Consider the following 24,379-nt stretch of genomic DNA (forward strand, 5'->3'; position numbering starts at 1 on the left):
AACTTGGATACATCTAGGGCTTAAGAATAGTGTGTTGAGTTTCGGTTCTTGGATAGTATAGGGTAATGATGTTCCTCAGATGACATAATTCCAGCTTGACATAGTTTATGCTGTGTGAAAAGCTGTTTAACTTTTAAATTAAGTAGTAAAAGGTGTTTGGTAAAATTAAATAAAACAGCTTATTTCAAAAATTGCATCATTAAACTGATGCTTATAGAAGTTGGTAAAAAACAGTTTTTATAATCTAAAAACTACAGCTCAATATGATTTAAGCTAAGCTATCCTAAACTGAGCCTTAGCTTATCATATAGGATAGCTTAGCTTATTGTATTGATTACTTTATAGGAATCTCACTACAAGTCTATATCCTAGTCCATGAGATCGGGCTACGACTATATATGCCCGTGTAATGTTTTTTTTTTTTCTTGAAGTTTATTTATTATTGCTATTTATTGAGGGAATTGTGTCATTTTTTCATAATCGAGCATAATTATACATAATATCTCATCCTAGTATGTCAGTATGTTCAAGTTGTTACCTCAGTAATGAGTCATTTTTACATATTTAGTGAATTTTTTGCCCAATTGTGCACTTGTGCTCAACTATTATTAGATTTAGATTTAATAGTAGATAAAAATAAATGAAATAAGTAAATTCAAACAACTACTTTACTATTCTGTCATAAAAAAAAATAAAAAATAAAACTACCTTATTATTCTCCATGTGATTTAATCAGACGACAGTAATATCACATGCACATATTGACTGGTCATTGGTGCAGACGCAAGAAACAAAAAGTACAAAACCATAGACCTAATAAAGATGCCACGCTATAAGTCTTGACTTTTGTGGTGTCTTAACCCCAAAAAATAAGGGCCGCTAGCCCTTGAATTTCCCTGTCCAGATTCGACAACTTTCTCTATATGTGAACTTGAAGATTCGTAACTAGCAATAACACAAGGTCATAATTACTAGCACACAACCTAATTCCAAATGGACAAACACGTTGGCCCCTTAAGCAAAATCACCAATATCGCATGAGATGATATACCACTTTTAAATAAATTACACTACCAAAGTTGTGTAATTAGGATTTAGGTATTCACTATTCTTACAACGTTGATCTAAAAAGATGGCATTAGTAGCATTGCGGTCAAATGAGCACAATCTATTTCGGATAAAGCATTACTTATTATCGTTCTTTTTTGGTGAAGGCTTAGCTCACAGTTTGCAAACCTTATAAAGCCATTAGAGTAAAATGAGAAAGTCAAGCTGTATATAACTTGGGAAGATATGCCTGAAGATTAGAGAGGTTGATATCTTACTTAGATCGAATGTCGAAAAACCAAATGTTGATAGGAATTGAGGGATGCCTCGAAGATTAGGGTTGTAGTTGAGGGCAATGATCGAATCATCGCAACTACAATAGGGTATAGTCGAGCCAAGCCTCTAAGATGATTCAGGAACACATTTGAATTAGGGATGCAATTGAGGACAATCGTGACTAGAATTTCTAATCGGCTTTTTTTTTTTTTTTCTTTTTTATGTTTTTTTTTTATATAAATAGAGTTTGAAATCCAGTCAAGCTAGGAGGCTCATCCCCACGCATATATTATTATTCATTAAGTTTTGCTACATCAGAGGGAACGTAATATCTGTACCCCAAGCGTGCATAGTTGCGTTACATAAATCGTCATGTCATCCTAATCGGCTTATGCTTTTCAAAAAGTAAGATAACAATCATTTTCTTCGTCATGAAGTTAATCAATTGTGCGCTTTAGGATTTCCTCTAAAATATAAGAGAGAGCGTCCTAAACCCTGCCCGCGCGTGCCCGTTTCAAAAGCGGCAAATCCCAAACCCGGCCATCCCAAATTCGATTTCTTCTTCCTTCTTTGGGCTTTGCTCCGATGACCACGGCGGCATTTGGGCAGATCAACACCGAAGAGCTGCCCACCTGGGGCTCTCGCAGCGCCGATTGCTTCGAGAAAATCAAGCAAATCGGCGCCGGCATGTATGGGTAAGCCTCTCTCTCTCTCCCTCCCTCTCTGCATTCTCTTCCTTCTTTCCTTTACCAATTCAAGATTGGCCTTTTACGTTTATTAGGAATTGAATTTGTGAATGGTTCATGGTGGTGATCAATCGTTCATGTGAATTCGAAATCTTCTTAACCCTAAACTGTAAAACTTTCTTGGCCTCTCTGCGATTATGGTTATCAAAAGCTTGTGTCTTTGTTGTCTATTCTGGTTACCTTGATGTAATTACAATAGATGATAGTTGATTGAAGGGGAGTGTGGAGGTGGTTTTATTGTTTAGTGGGAGGAGATTAGTGTTTAATGGGTATTGGAATGTGTGTTATTCTATTAGTGGAGTGGAATGTTACATGAGAGAAAGATTGGTGCTTAAATGGTGATAGGATTGAAGGAAATTAGAAAAAGTAGCTGTCTTGATGGTATGATTGATCAGGATTTTTAGTTTTCGTGTTGGGGCAGGCGGATGATGTTTAGATAGACTTGATGATTCTGGAAAAAATTTGCATCTCGTGTTAGTTTTATGATTAGGTATGGTCCGCAAGGTGTTGGGAAAGAAGAGGTTAGAGGGGGAGTTTTTTTTTTTTCTTGTTCCTGATCTTTGCTTTTGTGTGATTGGTTACTATGTTGGATCAGAGGTTCTTTGCTTGTTGTTTTTCTCACTCATTTTCAATGGGGATGATCACATTTTCTGGTGTACATGAAAGACAGTCCCTCTACAACCCAACCCCCCCCCCCCCCACCAAACACCAAAAAAAAAAGAGAGAGAGAAAAGGAGAGGAACAACTGAAAAGGAAATCAAGTTTGTGTAAATTCAAGATTCCTTTATGTGGGAAGTACTAAAAGATACAGTCAGGGGAATTCAAGGAAAGATAGATTTCTATGGTTAAAATGAAGAAACAAGTTTATTCTTCTTTGACTTAATAATAAGTGAAAGCACATTGGTGGTTATGCTTACTTTCTTTCTCCTTTTCAATCATGCATGTTTTTACAGCCAAGTATTCAAGGCCAGAGAAATCAGAACTGGTGAAATTGTTGCTTTGAAAAGGATACGTATGGATAATGAAAAAGAAGGGGTATGTGTCCTTTCAATTACCATGTGGTATTGTTATATAAAATTACAATGTAGCACAATTGATTTCAATTTATGTGAGAGCTATTGTTATTACAGTGCAACCCTTTTACAAACTCCCAGACCAACATGCACTCACAGAGGAGCAGACTCATTTCACATCTTACTTTAATTGTCTTGAATTTTTTGCTTTGTTCATGCAGTTTCCTATTACAGCAATTCGGGAAATTAAGCTTCTGAAGAAGCTTCATCACGAAAATATTATTAAGCTGAAAGAGATTGTAACTTCTGCAGGTAGTTTACTTTCATATGTTCAATAATTACCTCGTTTTACAAATTTTAAACAATTTCTTTGATTTTTTTGCTGATAGTTTTCCATAATTTGTTTCTGTTTTCAAGGTCCTGAAAAGAATGATCAAGAGAATCAAGGTAAGAAAATACTGTTATTTAGTTATGTAATGCCTGTGATCCATATAATGACCTGCTTTGAGAGTTTCACTTGTACCTAAATTCTCATTACATGCAGGTGGTAGTTCTAACATGTGTTTTGTCGATTACAGATAGTAAAAAGCTTGAGGGTGGCATCTATATGGTTTTTGAGTATATGGATCATGATTTGACAGGCCTTGCTGATCGTCCTGGAGTTAGATTTTCAATTCCCCAGATAAAGGTACAATGTGTTTTTTTTTTTTTTTTGGGTCTCAAGGTGCTATATGTTCTTACTTTTTCATAGGATGTTTTTTGTTACGCCAAGTACCTAAAGATTTTTTTCACCTTTTATTCCTCAGTGTTATATGAAGCAGTTGTTAACGGGGCTTCATTACTGTCATGTTAATCAAGTACTTCATCGCGACATGAAAGGTTAGTTTCACCCAAAAAAAGTTTTGCCATATCCTTAGTTGGATTTGATCATTAAATCTTTTGCAACTCAGGCAATGTCCCAATCTGAACAAAACCTTTTGTTGCAGGTTCTAATCTTTTGTTAGATAATGAGGGAAAATTGAAGCTAGCAGACTTTGGGCTCGCAAAATCCTTTGCTACCAACCATGATGGGCAGCTTACAAATCGTGTTATTACCTTGTGGTATAGGTAAAAGCATACTTCACAATTACCATGATAAATTCTCATGTTTCTAAAGGATTCATTCTTTCAAAGATTATGTGCCATTTTAGTTAGTAGATAAATTGAGATGATTGGAGCAGGCCCCCAGAGTTGCTGCTTGGAGCTACAAAGTATGGACCAGCTGTCGACATGTGGTCTGTTGGTTGCATCTTTGCTGAACTTCTGAATGGTTCACCAATTTTGCAAGGAAGAACTGAAGTAAGACACCTTTCATATTATCTTTTAGACTGATAATTAAATTGATGATTTAGTATTGCAGAACTATAGCCTGAGGTTTAATTCAATTGATTATGGATTGCCTCAGCTCTTTTTAAAATTTTTTTTTAGTGACAATATTTTACTGAAACAAATTAGTTTTAGGCCGTTCTTTTGAGGTAAATATGCATTTTAAATTATAAATTTGTCAAGGGGCAGCTATGCTTAGGATGTAAACGAAGCAAGTTTTGTGGCATCCACTTCCTGCGTATAAAATTGGCATCTTGCTGTAACATATTAGAGGATGTAATTATTTAGGAATGGTTTTTCATGTGAAATTTTTTAGGTGGCCAGTCATGACTATTAGTATTCAGTAGATTCAGTTCAGTAGAATTTCAATTGTGTCCATTGGTCGAAATATTTATGTGGCCTTGAAGGGAGACCTCAAAATGATGGCCTTGTTGGCCTTGAGGTGGTCAGCCACATGTGGCCTTGATATGATATTGCATACCAGCATATATAACATTTTGATTCCTATTCTTAGACATGGGGGTGTAGGACTTTTTATCAAATAATCACAAAAATTGACAGCATTTTTGTTCTTCCTGAGGCTTCTTTTTTAAATATTTATTTCTTTGTATTTATTGTAGCCTGACCAACTGAACAAGATATTTGAGCTTTGTGGATCACCTGATGAGAACAACTGGCCTGGTGTTTCAAAATATTATTTTTATAACAATTTCAAGCCACCAAGGCCCCTGAAGCGACGAGTCAGGGAACGTTTCAGACGGTAAATAAAAAATTGATGAGCTTCTCCTGTGCTATAGTTAAATAATAACCTGCTATAAGCATTTGATAAAAAAATAAAAATAAGAAACTAAAAAGAAAAAAGCGTGCTATAAACTACTGATGAGTTCACCCATTTTTTCTTTTTTGCACTACAGTTTTGACTGCCATGCTCTTGATTTACTGGACCACTTGTTAACTCTTGATCCAAATCAGGTATTACTTGAGTTTGGTTTATATAAACTCACCGCCATAATTATATCATGTATCAATTATGTTGGGCATTTTCATATTTTCTTATTAATGATTGAAATATTTTCTTTAGCATCTGATACGTCACTAGCAGTTGCACTGGCATGGTTTGATATCATTCTTTTGGTTTGAAACCTGAATTCAAACAAATACTGAGTTATTGAGCTGAATATTTGTTTGAAGGCCAGGTACAAGTTTTGAATTAATCATAAAGTGCGTCAATAGGCTTTATTTAAGGAATCTAATTTTGTATATTGACAAACACTTTGAAACATCACTAACCGTGAATCAAACTTTTCAGCCATGTTAGCTGCTATTTTAAGGACTTAATTTGTTGATGCAGATTGACCTGCACTCTTACTTTTGCAGTACGCCACTGTGTTGTTATCTTGGGTGCTTTTTATAACTTTTTCCTTCTTATCTGCTTGTATCCTGCTACATAGAGATGGTCTGCAAAGCAAGCACTGGATGCAGAGTATTTCTGGGTTGATCCTTTACCCTGTGATCCGAAGAGGTGTGTTTGATATTTCAAGTTTTCTTTTTGTTACCATTGACTTTATTAAATAGGTGTTCATGAGAGGTGTCCACTCATGAACAATCCTCACCTTTAGCGAGGATTCTCATCTTCTATTTTGCTAAAATCTCATGTATATTTGGGTTTTTCAAATTAGCACTTCTTTCCTTTTTTTGGTTGGGTTGGGTGGTGTTTGGCCTGTTAGGTGGGAATTTGTTTGTTCGCCATTTGGGTCTTTTCTGAGATGTTAATGGTTTCAGGCTTCTCTTCTACTTGAATAGTATCCATAATTGTGTTACCTTTGTCATACAGCCTGCCCAAGTATGAATCATCACATGAGTTTGAAACAAAGAAAAGGAAGCAGGAACAGCGACAACTTGAAGAACAAAACAAGAGACCAAGATTACAACATGGTCGCCTGCCTCCCTATCAACATACAGAGCCTCATCAAATGAAAGATACACAGCCATCATTTTCTGCTGGACCTAGTCACCACCCCTATGGAAAGCATCCTGCTCCTCCTGGAGGTCCAAGCATGTACCCTCCTAGGAATCAGAGTGGGGCTTACAACCCAAGCCGTGGAGGTCATGTTGGAGGATACAGTGGTGAACCATATCCACCTCAAGGACGGGCTCCACAATATAATGGCAGCAGTATGCCAGCTTCTGGTCCTAGAGGTCCCCCCGGTGGTTACGGAGTTGGTCCTCCTAACTATTCCCAAACTAGTCAGTATGGAGGTCCTGCTCCTGGTAGAGGTCTGAATAATCGGAGTCAACAGTATGGCCGGCAGTAAGAGTAACTAATGATCCGAATCAGAAAATTATACTAACAAATATGTTTAGCTATATAGATTTTATTTGCATAGACCTAAATCTTCTGTGAATCATTCAATTTTGAGGCATTTGTTTGACCTCTTTGCCTTCAACAGTTTTCATTTACTGATAAATTGAAGTAAACTCTTAACTCGTTTATGAGTTATGACTGTAGATAACAATGCTGTTTTTGTAAAGTTAAGCTTCATATATTTAATTTCCTTGGTTATTGTTTGTTTCATTCATAAACGTACTATAGCTATGTTTCGGTCGGGTCATGATTTGCCGCACAGTTTGAATGAAGATGAAAAAAAAAAAAAGCTGAGATGGGAAAAAAGGGAAAGAAAAGGCTTAGACAGCATAACCAATATCGAAAATATTTCTCCAGTGAGACCATTTCCTTATTCGGATGTGACATGATTGGCAGCTGAGAACATACATTACCATCACGGACTTGGTAATTGAGCTTGGACCTCCACCCTCAGCCTCACAAGCACCATTTCCTATGATTAGTAGGAGTAAACATGGATAATTCTCTATGCAGCAGCAGATGCATACTGCAGACATACTTTTCCTTGAGCAAGATTAAAAATGATCATGCTCTCTATGATAGCTTTGGTACTTATATATAGTAATAATATCATCTTTTATTTATCCTAAGTCGACCAAAACACAAAATCGTAAACTTGTTGCTAAGCAAGAATAAAATCCAAAACTAAAATGTAAGTTAAACGCCGTAATCATTGAAAATCTGAAATCTTTAAATGCATTTGCAAGGCTCAAACCTATATAATGTTCGCTAGAGGGTTTCCAAGCACATAATGTATGATGGACCCCAACCCACCGCGGCTAACGGCTTCAAAGTTTACCTTTTAATAAAGTCTTCCGGTCGTCCCTGAAACTTCTTTAGAAGCCTAAACATTCCTGAGGGTTGTAGTGTGACATGGTGGTATGGTTCATTTTCAGATGAATATTACTAAGTTAATAATCCACAGTATTCAGGAGGAATTATTACGTGTTAGATTATGACAATAATCAATAGTATTGCTTACCGCTTACCAAAAAGCTAAATCCTAAAACTTCAAGGAATTGTATACCCTTCGAGTAACAGTTTTGTTAGGTACACTGCCAATATTTTCACATGAGGAAATAAATCTTTCCTTAAATGTTTGTCTTGTCTAATATTCCTTAAATATCAAAAGAGATTCCAATTCTCAGGTTCACCCTTGGGGTGAAGCAGCATATTCAGTTATTCACCCTCTCTTATGATTAATGCATGTTATTATTTTAATTTTCTAATCCAACCATTCAAGTTGTATAATGTAATACAAAAATTAGTTCTATAAAAAAATCAATCAAATTGAAGACATTTTAATTATTCATTTATATGAAATACATGGACGGTTCATCATAATAGCAGTAAGTGTTGTTAGAACCGTCCATTTATTTGATTCAATTAGATAATTAAACGATTTCCAATTCGATTGATTTTTTACAGAGATTATCTTTGAATGCTAATTTAAGATATGGACTGTTAGATTATAAATTTATTAAGTAAAAGTGAGTTAATCGATAACAGGGGTGAATATGCTTGTTCACCCAGGGTGAACCTAAGAATTGTTCCTAATTTTATTAAAGAAAGAATCTTACTGAACGTTACCTTCCAGCATTAGGACTCGGAACCTCTCTCCACACTACATATAAGCCTCCTAATTTTCAAACACAGTAAAACCCTCAAAATCTATAGCTTCTTCTCATAAAAATGGAAAGCAAAGGTTCTGAACCTGGACTAGTTTCTAAGGAGCCCAGCTTCAGCAGCTTCTGCTCAAACACACTAGCAGAAACCGTTGCAAGAGTATCAATGGAGGAATCAAGTGAGCAGCACCATCTGGAGTACGACTTCGAGTTTGGTTCGCTTCCCAAATCCGAGAACAATGTCTTCCCTGTGTTTAACCGTGCCACTCTTCTATTGGACAAAAAAGATCAACAGGTCGAAGTTATCAAAAAAGATAATGTTTCACCTCCATCAATAGATGTTAAAAAACCAGAGGGAGTACTCCAAGTCGTGCATTACAAGAAGAGCAACTTCATTGGATCGTCGTCGAGGCGGTGGAGCTTTAAAGGTTTGCTTTGTTGGAGCAACAGCGAACGTGGAGCTCCAACAAGGACCAATAACAACAATAGTAATGAAGAAGAAAAGAAGGAAGAAAAACTTGGATGCGACGGGTTTATACAAAATCTGTGTCCATGTCTTCCAACACTACCTGCTAACTCTTTGCCAACTCATCCAGAGGAAGTTGATGAAGAAAAAGTAGTGGTGATGGAAAAGAAGATTAGCTCCGAGAGCTCATCACCAACTGGTTCTGATGGATCCAACAAGAGAATCTTCCCTGTCCTTGACCCCGAAATTGTTCTACTAGACAAAAGCCAACATGATCATGTGGAGGTTATGAAGGAACATGATGATTCTACATCATCCGACGTTGAAAAAAAAGAGGGGGTGAAGTACAAGAAGAGCAAGTCCACTGGATCTTTGTCGAGGCGGTGGAGTTTCAAGGGCTTGCTTCGGAGGAGCAGCAGCGAGGGTGGTGCTCCAAGAAGCACCAAGAACACTGAAGAAGGGAAGGAGGGCTCTTTCGTATTCTCGAGGTGCTTCTCATTATCGTCAAGATCCTCCTCCAAAGTCTCCACCACCTTCGAGGAGGGAGAGAAACTTAGATCGGATGGCTGTATATTACACCTGTGTCCATGTCTCTCATCACTACCTGCTGATTCTACACAGCGACCAAAGGAAGCTGACCAAGAAAAAGTAGTGGTGAAGGAAAAGAAACTTAGCTTCAAGTGCTCTACTGGTTCTGATGGATCCAAGAACAACAAATATGCAGACCTAGGCAAGGTTGATGGCGTTAGTAAACGACTCAAGTTACAGAACAATGCTCATGAGGTGTACTTGAACAAGAATAGTAAGAGCCGGAAGGCTTCTACACCCTACAGGCAAGACATAATTGGGTTCTTTGCCGTGGTTAGGCTGTTGGCGATGTTCAGGTTGACATAAGTTAGAAACTCAACTATATTCAAGTGATGTTCACAGTGCTTCTAGCCATGATTCCAAATTCCATCCAGCGAGTCCTGACAGTAATCACTTAAAAATAAAAACCCTTTGCCAAGTTACTCGAATTGTCTCAACGGTTATAGTGGTGGTATGCAAGAAAGTGCTAGACGTTAGGCAAAAGGGAGTCATGGCCAGAATCAGGTTACTTGTCCTTCATTAGCAGGGCGTAATCCCTCCATTTTCAGGGCTAGCCGGTGCAGGTATATATCTAGGAGCGGAAGTGAATGTAATGAAAAGCAGGAGCGGAAGTCAATCGTCTCCTGATACTGAAACCATTCAAGTTTGCTCAGTATCAGAGCAGAAGCCGTCTTCTATGTCAAAGCTTTGGAATCATGCCCAACTAATGGTGAAGATTTTAAGATAGTTTTGGATGACGACAAGAGGAGGCTTTCAAACGGGGTTACAAAAACGGTTCAAATGCCAAGCTTTTGGAAGCAAAAATAGAAAGCGCCCTCTTTTTAAACAGAGATTTGGGTGAACTATTTGTTCCGAGTTCTAAATACTCACCTTATGATAGAATGTAAAAGTATAGATCACGGCAAAGAGTTATATAATGTTACAGTTTTTTAAAGTATACATCACGCAAAGAATCATATACTTGTTACAGTTTTAAAATCAAAGGCAGTGCTTCCATTTGTAATATTGTATCTGCAACATGAAACTATTCAGTATTGCACAGTAATGCATCAAATTCTGTAGTTTAGCATTGAAATTAATTACCATTGCTCTCAGATTAAAGGCCGAAAATTCTGCACACAAGAACTTAAGAGCCGGAAATCTGGAGAAGCTTCTGAACATTTAAGCCAAGAAAATTTTCATGAGCTTCAAATGCTTCTCTTCCCTAAAGAGAAGAAACATATAACAACAAGGGACCTCTGCAACTATGTTTGCGAAGGTTTAGCACGTAGATTTTCTATCATTTGAAGTAATATAAAAGCATGATCATGAAAACAAAGATAGCATGAGAAAAGAGCAAAAATGATAAATACGAATAGTAGTGCTAGATTCTTAGTAATGTTCTTCCTTGTTTTCATGAATTGGGGAGATTATATGAACACCACATGTGCTTACAAGCAATGTAACCCAACATGAAACAAGAATTCCCAATTCCACCAAGCAACCCAGTTTTAGAAAGCAGATTAGGGTGACAAAGTACACTAGGAGAAACTGCGGTTGCAGAGCTACAAAAAGAGTAGTAACGGGGGAAGTCTAATAACAAGCAACTTACATAGCGGACTACTTCATCTTTAAATTCCCTATTTAATTACAAGGCTTGTCAGTTCTGGCACGGGTTTTGTTTCGGCTATGGATTGGACACTTTTGATTTCACCGCCTTCCTCCGTGGTGGTTCTGGTTTCCCATCAGTCTTATTCTTTTTGTCAAGATATTCTTTCAGGTTGAAATTCCTCAATATATAATTCCATGACGGGTTACGGGTAGGAGCAGCTTCTCCTGAGTCTGGCGGATCATTGATCGAGTTGGGGCAAAATGGATCCCAGTGGTCACCCTTCATACCACAACGGTGACAAGACATGTAAGCAACACGATCAGAAAATCTTGGAATGTAGTTACCATTCTTATCCACACATACTGCCGAAGGAACATAACCAAATCCCTCTGGTAAAGGAGGTTTCCTAGTTTTGGCACGGCGTCGGGTTTTGGGATCATGACACCTGCAACAACAATGAGCATTTTGTTTTCGTTTTCGTGACTTTGTCCACGGTGTTTGCGATTCCCCTGATGAGATCGGAAAACCAAGAGATGAGGAACGGAACATAATATTAATAAGAAATATAGCCATCAACACATTGTAGTTTTCTTCAAAAGTGAGTATACATACCTTTATCAATCTCTGTCTGTTCGCCGCGGGCGATGGTGGCTTCGATTTCTGCCATACTCTAAACCTAATGCGATTTGGGATTGGGGAGGGAGGGAGGTTGGATTTTATATTGGTGGGTTACACGTGGCAAGCCTTAATTTTATTCTGAAACAAAAAGCCCAAAAGGCCCAACAATGGGCAAATTTAGCCCAACAACTGAGACAAAGCCCATAACTGTGGCCTGCAGTTCAAATGACAAGCTCTCGTAACTTTTATGCGACATCAAGCATGTGGCTCCATTCTCCAAAAAAAATAAATAAATAAATAAATAAAAGGGGCATGCGGCTGGTTAATCAAAATTTGACTCCCTTTTAAAAAAAAAAAAAATTTTGACTCTCTTAGGATCATTAGTATTCCTTCATATTTTACATTTCCAAACTCGTTTAGTCAAAAATTATAGCCATTTCAGAATCTTAATCATTTTAGACAATTGTTTAACTACAATATGAATTTATATAGCATACTGTTTTAGGGAATCAATATTTGAGAGAGGAATTGTTGTGTTTTCATTGATAATATGGGTCTCTTTATATACAGGATTACAAGGCATAGAATCAGAGTTGTACAAGGAAATGTAATCATACATTGATTGGATATTTCTAACATTCTCCGAGATTATCTCTAATTCTAACCCTATTTCAACTAGAGCAAGTAATCTCGAGTTTGGGCCAAACACAAATTCTGGATTTACTTGAACACTCCCCCTTGTGTCGCCCAAACGTGGTGCTCCTTTCGTTGCCCCATTAAAAACCTTGTCGAGTAACAAAAACCCTATGGGACAAAAATAACCTCGGTCGAAGGGGAAAAAGCACAACACACCCTTCACGTTTCGAGATCAACATGTAGACATCTCCCCCTGATGTCTGCGTCACCCCCCGATGACTATGATCATGGGAGTTTGGATAACTTCCGGAAGCCAATGCTTGCAACATGTTTTTCGAACTTGGATTTGGGCAATGACTTAGTAAACAAGTCTGCCACATTGTCCTCAGATCGAACCTAATTCACGCTGATCTCGAGGAGCTTCTGTTGTTGCTGATTGTAGAAGAACTTAGGCAATATCTGCTTGGTATTGTTGCCTTTGATGTAGTCGTGCTTCATTTGTTCAATGGAAGCAGCATTATCCTCATAAATGCTAGTAGGCTCATCTGCGGTAGACTTCAGACCACAATTGCTTGGAACATGAGTAACTATGGATCTAAGCCATATACATTCACGAATTGCTTCGTGAAGAATAATAATCTCTGCATGGTTCGAAGAAGAAACGACTAGGGTCTGTTTAGTAGACCTCCAAGATATCGCGGTCTTACCCATGGTGAATACATAACCAATTTGGGAACGACATTTGTGTGGGTCAGAGAGGTACCTAACATCAGCAAAACCTTCCAAAACACTTATGTCGTTTTGGGATGGAGAGAGAATGCAGACCACTGTTGGTGGCGTTCTTGACATATGATGAGTCTGAATCCATAATCTCTTTGAAGGGATAGAACAAGCCCATATCAATCGTATCACTTAGGTATCGAAAGATATCCTTAACACCAGTCCAATGGCGTCGTGTTGCCTGCAAAGTTATATCTAGCTAACAAGTTCACAGTGAAAGAGATGTCTAGTCTTGTGCATTGTGCTAAGTACAATAATGCGCCTATTGCACTTATGTAGGGCACTTCTGCCTCTAGCACATTTTTATCGTCATCTTTTGGACGGAATGGATCCTTCTTTGGATCAAGACTATGGATGACCATTGGGGTGCTTAAAGGCTTAATTGTCAGTATTAAAACGCCTAAGCATCTTTTGGGTATAAGCTGATTGATGAATCAGGATACCATCTTCACGGTGCTCAAGTTCCAAACTAAGGAGACCAACGTGAAGACGCACCAGTGCGGAGAAGCACAGAAGGGAAAAAAAAAAAGCAGGAGCCATAGGAGAAGAAGTTTCATTCAATCCAAGGTTCAAATCCGATCTCATCGTCCTCCTCCATCATTTTTTTGCTCTAATTAAAGGCCCATGCTAAACAAACATGCCAGAGCGACGTCTCCATAAGCCATGTAGAAGACCAGGGCCGGCTCTGAGGGCTGCCATATGAGGCAGTCGTCTCAAGCCATCGGTTCCTAGGGGCCTCTGATTTGTCTACTCATCAAAGAATACTATATATATTTTGTTGAAACCTTCCACCATGAAGTAAAACATGCATCAGCCCAGCAGTTAGCTTTTTTTGTTGTGTTTTTCCACCCAACCAAGGTTTGAATCCTAGATTCAGTTGCTGGGCTAGAATATTTTTCACATTGAACTTTTTTTCGTCTTTATAATCTATTCAAAGTCGCTAGCCTAGAGTTTTTTTTTTTTTTTTGTTAAATATACAACTTATTTAATTAATAGAATAAAGAAGAAACACACATTGAACTTTTTCTTTTCTTCTTTGTTTTGTCCAATAAACCAATAGGAATAATGTCTTACTAATTACCCAAAAAATTTATTTGAATACTTAATGTCAATTTATACGAGATTATATTCGCCTCAGGCCACACAAATCTCAGGACCGGCCCCGTCGAAGACCATGATGACCATGCCGGGCAGTGTCTCGAATGGCTTTTCATAGCAGTGTCTTCGAAGCATATGCGACTCTGAAGGCCATGATGGAGTTGTGGTTCCAAAGATAAAGCCCACATTCCGTCATGACTTCTCAGCCTTCAAAAATCACCAACGAAGAAGATTCAAATCCAGTAAATAAAACTCCAGGATTTTTCAAGTTGGAGACTAAGGCAACTCAAGAAAGCCTGAAGCAAAGCCTCTACTCAAAACCATGAAGCATTGTATGCGGTTTGACTATGATCCTCGAAGTTAAGCTGCTGCCCGTTGCTAACACGTCAAACTAGACATGCATGAGGGCACCCTTTAGAGAGCCACGTTATTGCATGATCTCCCAATTATACAAGAGAATGAGACAATAAAAAATAGAAAAGAAAGATAACAATTAAAAGAGTTATTTTTGTTCATAGTCTCATCACTTTGTATGAAAGGAGATAGATATATGTTGCACTATATGAAAAATACAAATTTTGAAGTACAACTCGGGAATTGATACCAAGGCATGAAGAAAAAACAAAACAATTTAAAGTCAGTAAGCATTCCTTTCGTTCCACAAATAAGCAACTAAATGGAGCATGCCAAATACTCTTACGCAGAAGACTTTGAAACAAATAAATATAGAAAGCCTCCAGGTTTTTTTTAAGTAAGAAAGCAACCTCTTAAAATAGAAAAAGGATTGCTTGAGACGCAATAGAGGGAGTCTTCTAGTCGATTAAGAACATGGAGATAAATTAAGTTTCCATGTCTTTAATTAAGAAGGTGACAATTGACCCCAAACATGATGGAGAACTCTTCCTCAGTTTGTCTCATGAAAGAAAGAAAGCTTCACGTTGCTTATGTGGAGGGCAGGAAGGCATGGTCCTAATTATAGTAGCATTTCACAAGATTGTGTGGCTCATGTTGAACTCATGCAACGGTTTTGCAAGCATCAAATTAAGTTATCGTGATCGATTGACCTTCTTCCCAATATTTGAAAGTCTCCCATTGCAAGCCGGAAAATCCAAATGTCAAGACTCGTCTCCTGGGTGCCTAATAAATCAAGAATGCCCGAAAGAAAAGCTCGATGGGTGCCTCTGGGTTCCAAACGAAATTGAGAAGTGTGACCCGGAATTTACTCGATGCTATGGGTGTCTAAATCAAAAATACTTGAACATCGGTTTCGCTTCGAAACCCAAAAATGAAGTCCCTTTGGTACAAAACCAAGAAAGCTCAAATACAAATCCTGAACTATAATGGTTTAATCCCTTCACAGGGTATGTAGGCAATCTAGCGACTCATTAGATGTAACCACAAATTCAAACCGAATCCCTGACTCCACCAGTCAAATTCAGCCAAACCGAATGCCTGACTCTACCAGTCAAATTCAGCCAAACCAAATCCCTGACTCCACTAGTCAAATTCACCCAAACACCAGAAAAATCAAATCATTCACAAATTACCTAAAAACAAATTCAAGGGCTCTAAACCCTCACAAATATCTCAAACACAAATCCAAAATAAATGGGTCATCTACCGATTAAATCTCAAATGTTGGAACTACATGTGGTTTGATCCTGCAAGGGTATATAGGTAATCTGGAATCAAATAAACTAGATACAACCGCATCATAAACACTATTCCTATCCCAAAAATCTAAGCATTCCAATGGGTCGTTCACTCATTGGAACTCTTGAACTACGAGTGGCTTGATCCCTTCTCGGGTACGTAGTTAACCCATTCTAAAATTCGAGTGCAGCCGCAAAAACAAACAAACACACATTGGTTTCTTTATAAATGGAATCAAAAGGTGTTCCCTTGTAACAAGGGATTGTAATTAAGAGACACATGAATTCTATCTTGAATGGGTCAAACCCGAAATAATTAAAAACTCTATTATGTTAATGAATACGAGTGAAATTATGTTGGGTGACATTTCATACTTTGTGCAATTTTTAACTCAACACCGACATGGCTTTTGAATGTTGTCATGGTGAAAAAGCCCAACGGAAAATGGCACATGTGCGTTGACTACACAAACCTTAACATAGCCTGCCTGAAGGACAACTTCCCCCTCCCACGGATTGACCAACTCGTAGATTCCACAGCAGGGCACAAGTTACTCAGCTTCATGGACACGTTTTTCAGGTATAACTAAATATAAATGCACCCCGAGGACATGGAGCATTCATCCTTCATCACAGACAAAGGATTGTATTGCTACAGGGTCATGCAGTTCGACTTAAAAAACGCAGGCGCCACATATCAAAGAATGGTCAACACCATGTTCGCCGCCCACATCGGAAGGATAATGGAAGTATACATAGATGACATGTTGGTGAAAAGCTGCACCATTGAGGAACACATCGACTACCTGGATACTATCTTCGATGTCATGCTATACCACGGGATGAGGCTCAACCTTGACAAGTGTGTCTTCGCCATAATGGGAGGCAAATTTTTGGGATTCATGGTGAGCGAGAGAGGCATACAGGCTAACCCAGAAAAAGTCCAGGCTATCCTCAACATGACTACCCCCAAGACAAGGAACAAGGTACAGTCCCTCACAGGAATCCCCGAAACAGTTTGTATGTAGGTTACAGTTGAGCTCTTATAGGCTCATGGTGTCTGTATTCGCTAGTTTTATATTAGGAGTATGAGTGAGTCCCCTTTTCTAATTAGAACTCGAGATTTACAGCGTCAAGTTGTCAACCCTGTTGTTGTAATTTCTTAAATTGATAAATTGTTTAATTTCCTAAAAAAAAAAAAAGGAAATGTATCCCATTAATTGGTTTGTCCTCCTTTAGTCCTTTCTCTCTCTCTCAAAAAAAAAAAAAAAAGTTTGTCCCATTTAGTTTCGGGAGAGAGACAGTGTTTGGTTCATGGAGAGTGAGAGTAATAAAGAGTAAAGACATCGTTGGCGGCGGGAGAGAGAGAGAGAGAGAGAGGCGAAGCCGCGAAGGGTTTGCTTTTGGTTCTTTACAGAGAGAGAGGGCGCGAGGGGTTGTTTGCCGTAGGTTGCTTTTCTCGATTAGATTGTGAAGGTAAAGTCTTTTTTCAGACTCTGTTTGATTTGAATTATGTGTTATTGAGATAGACTCAGTTCTGTGTATGATAAACAGTTTTAGATTACTCTAAAAGGGCATGTTTTTGTTTTGGTATACCCTTCAACACTTCAGGAACTGGGAATGTTTTTACTGTAACATTTGTTTGTTTTGGTGGTCATTTGCCACGGGACAAAAGATTTGGTGTTTTCGTGGGGACAAAAGTGCTGAATTCGTAATAGATTCAAAGCATGTAAGATGAAAACCCGTTTATCTTTATGAAAATTAATTTGAGTTGCTTTGCTTTGGAGTGCACTGTGCTATCTCAATGACCCTTTCCTGCTTTATGTTCTTAATGTCCTGCGTATTGGATAAGTTGCATTGTTTTGGAGGCTCAGATTTTCTAAATCAACTTTTTGTCAAGTCATTTGTGATTTTAATTAGAGGTTGGAATGTTAAATTCCATTTGCATTGGTTTACAGGTGATGTAGGGTTGATTTGCATCTCTTTTTGACCTGCACTTGCTATACGGTGCCAGATTTTTAGACATAACTGATGCAGAAGGATAGGGATATTGAAAAGGTTCCACCATGTTTTTTTTTTTTTTTTTCTTGTAGTCTGATGCTTTAGTTTCTAGGACAAGTTATATGATGTGATGTTAAACTCCGTTTTTATGATTCGTTTTTGGCTTTTAATATATGATGTGAGGTTTTCTGATTCTGGAGGAGCAAAGTTTTCTGACAGTGTTGGAGGGAGTGGTTTTGACTGTAAAGAAAGAGAAAAAGTTTGGTTTTCAACACCTTTTTAGTTGTTTGATAAATGATAATATTTATGTTTTTGGATGTGCAGTACTTAGTTCATGGTATCTTTTCCTTTTGGTTACTGTTTTTTGGGTTCATTTAACCGGTTGAATGAAAAGAAGTGTAGGCTCATAAATCTGTCAACTTTCTATTTCATATTTCTTCAAGACTAGATCCTGCAAGCTAATTGTCTTTTGTTTAAAAAAAGGTTGAATTTTTCTTGCAAGAATGATGAAGCAGCACCTCCATGGAACAACCAATGTTGGTTTTGTGTTTGGAGAAGGCATTATGCTGGGGAGCGGTGCAATAATCACAACTTCCAACACGGATGAAGGCGGCACTGAATGTAATGAATTACGTAAACTCTTTATTCTTCTTTCTCCACCCCCCCCGGTCTTATATATTGAACACAAGTCTACACTCTACAAATAAAAAGTGCACTTCTTATTGTCTATTTTATTTTCTTTCTAATTTACTAAAATTAATCTCTTAATACATGCTCAAACATGTGTGAATTGACTTTTGTCATAGAATGAACCATCATTTATTGATCAAATTTGACAAAAGAAAAACTGCAATAGCAGCTTGAATGTTATTGCTCACGTTAAGTGATATTTTCTTTATTTTCAAATTCAATATCCGTTGAATTACTAAGTTGTCATTTGTAAATTAGGTTATGCACTTTACAGTTCAATTTACTTGCTTAGCTAATAGTAACCTTACTAGCCTCTTAACAAATGTGTGTGTGTTAATTGCTTTTAAATTTTTTTTTTTTTTTTAAATTTATGGAATTTTTTAAATATTTTTTTTTTTTGGTTTTACAGATTGAAATTGCAGTGCTTTGGTTAGTTTCTTTTATTTTCTTAACATTTTTTTAATTTACTATGCTAACCTTTACATTATTATTCTTAAAGTATTGAGCAAGAAAATAATGAAATCAGATTATTGTTTAACTTTACTCCTTGTTTGCTAATTAATATTGTTGTTTATTGTTTTTATCAACCATTTCAGTGTCAGATCAGGAAGTCACAATATTTCAATTATGTTCCAAACCCAAAATATATTGTACTTTGATGGGGGATGTCAAAGAATGGCATGAAATGTACAGACATTTGCTTGAACTGGTAAGATCTCATACTCTCCCCTATTTGTTTTAATTTGAAGAAAAACTAGAGCAATGTTAATTGTTTAATATAATAGGAACCGCAATCAGTGAGAGCATCATTTGACTGCGCAAAAAAGTATTTAAATGACTTCCTAAAAAAGAATCGAAGGAGTGGGAATAGTTTTGGCACAATTATTGCCGGATACCACAAAGAAGAGGTAATGACATCAATTTTGCTCAATTAAAAGCTTAGTCTAATGTTATTTTTTCCTTTGAAAAAGGCTTAGTTTAATTTATGTATTCTCATTCAACTTTTATTGTAGGGCTTTCAAATTCTAGGTGTTTCACTAGACAAGAAAAAAGTACGCGAATACACTGATCGAGAGTTTTCAATAGGATCTGGTGGTTTCTTTGCTGACCTAGTTCTTCTCAAAACGTATGTATTCTTTTTTTTTTTTTTTGCTTGATTTTTAGTTTTTGGAGTTTCATTTGGTTGGGCGAGCTTTTATTTTTGGGCAAATTGGTTAGTGCTTGAGCTACTATGCTAACTGAAGTGAACTGCTTATGCTAGTAATGCTGACGGTTATGCTAACATGACCAAAGAAGTTGCTGTTAATGTGGCCTTTGAAGCTCTATTGCAAGGAAGTTTGAAAGATTATTGCTCCGGTGGAATTCTGAGGGGTAATGTGTGAATATATATTTGCGGATCTTTGTATTTTTAGCTAGTAATTTAATGGTTGGAACCGTTCATTCTTTAATTATTCATGACTCCTTTACAAATACGGTTATTGCATAAGCATGTGTAGAATGAATGGTTTGGATTGTTGAATTAGATTGCATAAAAGTCAGAAATAGTGAAGGTCTAAACTTTTATTTTCTTTTTTATCTCACTTTTATTTTCCATATTTGGTTATCACTTATCAGTGACATACGTGCATAAAGATGGTTGCATTTTTATTACGTATCGGGTTCTAGATGTCTACAAAACACTATACAAAACATTGTATGACTCAGCGGACAAGGAAGAACAAGCTACTTTGTTCTTGCTATATTCTACAAGTTTTGGTCCTATTTTCAGAGGAGATAATATACAAGCACTCATAAGCGACATCTGGTATGTGTGTGTAAAGCATCTCCTCTAAAGTAAATAAATTGTGTTATGTATATATGTATGTTCAATAAATGTTCGTACTTTAATGTTCAGGTCAGGAGGACTAAAGAGTATTATCCATTCTAATATCATAGCAAAAAAGGCTTGCTTTTATGTTCATCGTATAGTGCTCAAAGATGAAGAGGAGGCTATAAAAGCATACGATGACATAAGCACTAAAAATGCTAGGCCCATTTATCCTCAGGCTTTAGCTCATATTCGAAGCTACTTAATTGATTGTGTAAGAGAAAAAACTAGAGAGCATGTTTACATTGGAAGGAGCTCCAAGGAGTTGTTAGAAGGCATATGCATGTTGAAGGATGCAGATACTTTAAAGTATCAATGATCAGAGTGAAGTTAGAATTTAAAGGCTCAAGTGCAATGGGAACGAAACTGCTCATAGCCTCTGCCAAATATTTTGTTTTGTTCTGAATTCAGTTGTGTATTAGGGGAATGAGGAGGTGAACATGCGTTGGCAAGTGAATGATGGCAGAACCATTGATGTATGGAAAGATAGGTGGATCCGTAACTCCTTGGATGGGCTCATTCATCCCGCTAATACTAGAAACTGCTTTACTCTTGCAGTTTCGGAGATTATTGATTGTGACACAAGAAACTGGAACATCAGCCACATTTAACCTTTCCTTAATGATTCTGATGCTAAAGCTATCAAGGCTATGCCAATTGGAGACCCAAATGAAGATGACAGACTGATTTGGCCGTTCAAAATGGATGGTGACTTCTCTGTTCGGTCATGCTATCGTTGCATTCCACAGCAATGCATAATGTCTGTTCCTATGAAAGCTTCTACTTCCCACATTAGACCCCCAAAGATTTGGCCTTGGATCTGGCACTCTAAATTCTCTCCCAAAGTGTCCGATTTTCTTTGGAGGGCCATTACCAACTTTGTACCTTCTTTATACAATCTATTCGAAAGGAAAGTAAGAAAATCTCCTATGTGCTCCATCTGTGGGGAGTATGAGGAATCTATTAAACATTGTCTTCTTCTTTGTCCATGGACTGAGTTGGCGTGGTTTGGTAGCAGATTGGGCGTGAAGATTGCTAAGGATGAGATTACCACTCTGGATACTTGGTTGGTATACACTGTCAGATAGCTTTCAGATCATATTGGGAGGATTGATCGGACCCTTCACTTACTTGGGGTTCTTATTATGGGTGTTTTTACAGCCAAGTCTTCAAGGCCAGAGAAATCAGAAGTGGTGAAATTGTTGCTTTGAAAAGGATACGTATGGATAATGAAAAAGAAGGGGTATGTGTCCGTTCAATTACCATGTGGTATTGTTATATAAAATTACAACACAGCACAGTTGATTTCAATTTATGTGAAACCTATTGTTATTACAGTGCAACCCTTTTACAAACTCCCAGACCAACATGCACTTACAGAGGAGCAGACTTATTTCACATCTTACTTTAATTGTCTTGAATTTTTGCTTTGTTCATGCAGTTTCCTATTACAGCAATTCAGAAAATTAAGCTTCTGAAGAAGCTTCATCATGAAAATATTATTAAGCTGAAAGAGATTGTAACTTCTGCAGGTAGTTTACTTTCATATGTTCAATAATTACCTCGTTTTACAAATTTTAAACAATTTCTTTGATTTTTTGGCTGAAACTTTTGGATAATTTGTTTTTGTTTTCAAGGTCCTGAAAAGAATGATCAAGAGAATCAAGGTAAGAAAATACTGTTATTTAGTTATGTAATGCCTGCGATCCATATAATGACCTGCTTCGAGAGTGTCACTTGTACCTCAATTCTCATCACATGCAGGTGGTAGTTCTAACATGTGTTTTTGTCGATTACAGATAGTAAAAAGCTTGAGGGTGGCATCTATATGGTTTCTGAGTATATGGATCATAATTTGACAGGCCTTGCTGATCGTCCTGGAGTTAGATATTCAATTCGGTAGATAAAGGTACAATGTGTGTTTTTTTTTTTTTTTTTTTTTTTGGGTCTCAAGGTGCTATATGTTCTTACTTTTGCATAGGATGTTTTTTGTTGCGCCAAGTACCTAAAGATTTTTTCACCTTTTATTCCTCAGTGTTATATGAAGCAGTTGTTAACTGGGCTCCATTACTGTCATGTTAATCAAGTACTTCATCGCGACATGAAAGGTTGGTTTCACCCAAAAAAAGTTTTGCCATATCCTTAGTTGGATTTGATCATTAAATCTTTTGCAACTCATGCAATGTCCCAAATCTGAACAAAACCTTTTGTTGCAGGTTCTAATCTTTTGTTAGATAATGAGGGAAAATTGAAGCTAGCAGAATTTGGGGGCGCAGTTGTTAACTGGGCTCCATTACTGTCATGTTAATCAAGTACTTCATCGCGACATGAAAGGTTGGTTTCACCCAAAAAAAGTTTTGCCATATCCTTAGTTGGATTTGATCATTAAATCTTTTGCAACTCATGCAATGTCCCAAATCTGAACAAAACCTTTTGTTGCAGGTTCTAATCTTTTGTTAGATAATGAGGGAAAATTGAAGCTAGCAGAATTTGGGCTCGCAAAATCCTTTGCTACCAACCATGATGGGCAGCTTACAAATCGTGTTATTACATTGTGGTATAGGTGAGTATACTTCACAATTACCATGATAAATTCTCATGTTTCTAAAGGATTCCTTCTTTCAAAGATTATGTCCCCATTTTGGTTAGTAGATAAAATTGAGATGATTGGAGCAGGCCCTCAGAGTTGCTGCTTGGAGCTACAAAGTGTGGATGAGCTGTCGGCATGTGGTCTGTTGGTTGCATCTTTGCTGAACTTCTGAATGGTTCGCCAATTTTGCAAGGTGACACCTTTCATATTATCTTTTAGACTGATAATTAAATTGATGATTTAGTATTGCAGAACTATAGCCTGAGGTTTTAATTCAATTGATAATGGATTGCCTCAGCTTTTTTTTTTTTTTTTTTTTTCCGGACAATATTTTACTGAACCAAATTAGTTTTAGGCCGTTCTTTTGAGGTAACATGCATTTTAAATTATAAATTTGTCAAGGGGCAGCTATGCTTCGGATGTAAATGAAGCAAGTTCTGTGGCATCCACTTCCTGCGTATAAAATTGGCATCTTACTGTAACATATTAGAGGATGTAATTATTTAGGAATGGTTTTTGATGTGAAATTTTTGAGGTGGCCAGTCATGACTATTAGTATTCAGTAGATTCAGTTCAGTAGAATTTCAATTGTGTCCATTGGTCAAAATATTTACGTGGCCTTGAAGGGAGACTCAAAAGTGATGGCCTTGTTGGCCTTGAGGTGGTCAGTCACATGTGGCCTCGATATGATATTGCATACCAGCATATAAAACATTTTGATTCCTATTCTTAGACTTGGGGAGTAGGACTTTTTATCAAATAATCACAAAAATTGACAGCATTTTTGTTCTTCCTGAGGCTTCTTTTGTAAGTATTTATTTCTTTGTATTTATTGTAGCCTGACCAACTGAACAAGATATTTGAGCTTTGTGGATCGCCTGATGAGAACAACTGGCCTGGTGTTTCAAAATATTATTTTTATAACAATTTCAAGTCACCAAGGCCCCTGAAGTGACGAATCAGGGAATGTTTCAGACGGTAAATAAAAAATTGTTGAGCCCCTGGAGGGAGAAAAACTTGGATGCGACGGTTCTGTGTCCATGTCTTCCAACACTACCTGCTAACTCTTTGGCAGCTCATCCGGAGGAAGTCGATGAAGAAAAAGTAGTGGTGATGGAAAAGAAGATTAGCTCCGAGAGCTCATCATCAACTGGTTCTGATGGATCCAACAAGAGAGTCTTCCCTGTCCTTGACCCCGAAATTGTTCTACTAGACAAAAGCCAACATGATCATGCGGAGGTTATGAAGGAACATGATGATTCTACATCATCCAACATTGAAAAAAAAGAGGGAGTGAAGTACAAGAAGAGCAAGTCCACTGGAACT

At 37.4% G+C, this 24,379-nt stretch overlaps 3 protein-coding genes and 1 pseudogene across 3 annotated transcripts; 3 read left to right on the forward strand and 1 right to left on the reverse strand.

Moving 5' to 3' along the window:
- The first annotated feature begins 1,734 nt into the window (after positions 1-1,734).
- LOC112189925 (cyclin-dependent kinase C-1) lies at positions 1,735-7,010 on the forward strand. Its single transcript, XM_024329307.2, has 12 exons — positions 1,735-2,018; positions 3,023-3,104; positions 3,304-3,394; positions 3,500-3,529; positions 3,661-3,770; positions 3,889-3,961; positions 4,069-4,189; positions 4,303-4,420; positions 5,068-5,207; positions 5,362-5,419; positions 5,899-5,969; positions 6,282-7,010. The coding sequence occupies exons 1-12, from the start codon at positions 1,909-1,911 to the stop codon at positions 6,760-6,762; spliced, it is 1,485 nt and encodes a 494-aa protein (XP_024185075.1). The 5' UTR covers positions 1,735-1,908; the 3' UTR covers positions 6,763-7,010.
- Positions 7,011-11,051: 4,041 nt separating this feature from the next.
- LOC112189928 lies at positions 11,052-11,807 on the reverse strand. Its single transcript, XM_024329322.2, has 2 exons — positions 11,734-11,807; positions 11,052-11,630 (listed from the first exon to the last, which is right to left on the reverse strand). The coding sequence occupies exons 1-2, from the start codon at positions 11,786-11,788 to the stop codon at positions 11,197-11,199; spliced, it is 489 nt and encodes a 162-aa protein (XP_024185090.1). The 5' UTR covers positions 11,789-11,807; the 3' UTR covers positions 11,052-11,196.
- A 5,339-nt stretch (positions 11,808-17,146) lies between these two features.
- Positions 17,147-20,813, forward strand: LOC112189926. The gene is made up of 8 exons (XM_040513174.1): positions 17,147-17,381; positions 18,390-18,539; positions 19,193-19,305; positions 19,382-19,504; positions 19,610-19,722; positions 19,858-19,967; positions 20,211-20,400; positions 20,491-20,813. Exons 2-8 carry the CDS (start codon positions 18,410-18,412, stop codon positions 20,780-20,782), a joined length of 1,071 nt encoding a protein of 356 aa, XP_040369108.1. The 5' UTR covers positions 17,147-17,381; positions 18,390-18,409; the 3' UTR covers positions 20,783-20,813.
- Positions 20,814-21,086: 273 nt separating this feature from the next.
- Positions 21,087-24,280, forward strand: LOC121048872 (annotated as a pseudogene).
- Positions 24,281-24,379: the final 99 nt, after the last annotated feature.

The sequence above is a fragment of the Rosa chinensis genome, chromosome 2 (assembly GCF_002994745.2).
Source record: "Rosa chinensis cultivar Old Blush chromosome 2, RchiOBHm-V2, whole genome shotgun sequence".
Taxonomy (NCBI): domain Eukaryota; kingdom Viridiplantae; phylum Streptophyta; class Magnoliopsida; order Rosales; family Rosaceae; genus Rosa; species Rosa chinensis.

Bases quoted from the DNA above. Each gene is read 5' to 3' on its own strand.
- LOC112189925 (XM_024329307.2), top strand. From the start codon at position 1,909: ATGACCACGGCGGCATTTGGGCAGATCAACACCGAAGAGCTGCCCACC. The intron at 3,395-3,499 runs GTAGTTTACTTT...TCTGTTTTCAAG, and splicing joins AGAGATTGTAACTTCTGCAG to GTCCTGAAAAGAATGATCAA. The intron at 3,962-4,068 runs GTTAGTTTCACC...CTTTTGTTGCAG, and splicing joins ACTTCATCGCGACATGAAAG to GTTCTAATCTTTTGTTAGAT.
- LOC112189928 (XM_024329322.2), bottom strand. From the start codon at position 11,788: ATGGCAGAAATCGAAGCCACCATCGCCCGCGGCGAACAGACAGAGATT. The intron at 11,631-11,733 runs GTATGTATACTC...CGATCTCATCAG, and splicing joins ACAGACAGAGATTGATAAAG to GGGAATCGCAAACACCGTGG.
- LOC112189926 (XM_040513174.1), top strand. From the start codon at position 18,410: ATGATGAAGCAGCACCTCCATGGAACAACCAATGTTGGTTTTGTGTTT. The intron at 18,540-19,192 runs GTAAACTCTTTA...CAACCATTTCAG, and splicing joins CACTGAATGTAATGAATTAC to TGTCAGATCAGGAAGTCACA. The intron at 19,723-19,857 runs GTATGTATTCTT...TGCTTATGCTAG, and splicing joins GACCTAGTTCTTCTCAAAAC to TAATGCTGACGGTTATGCTA.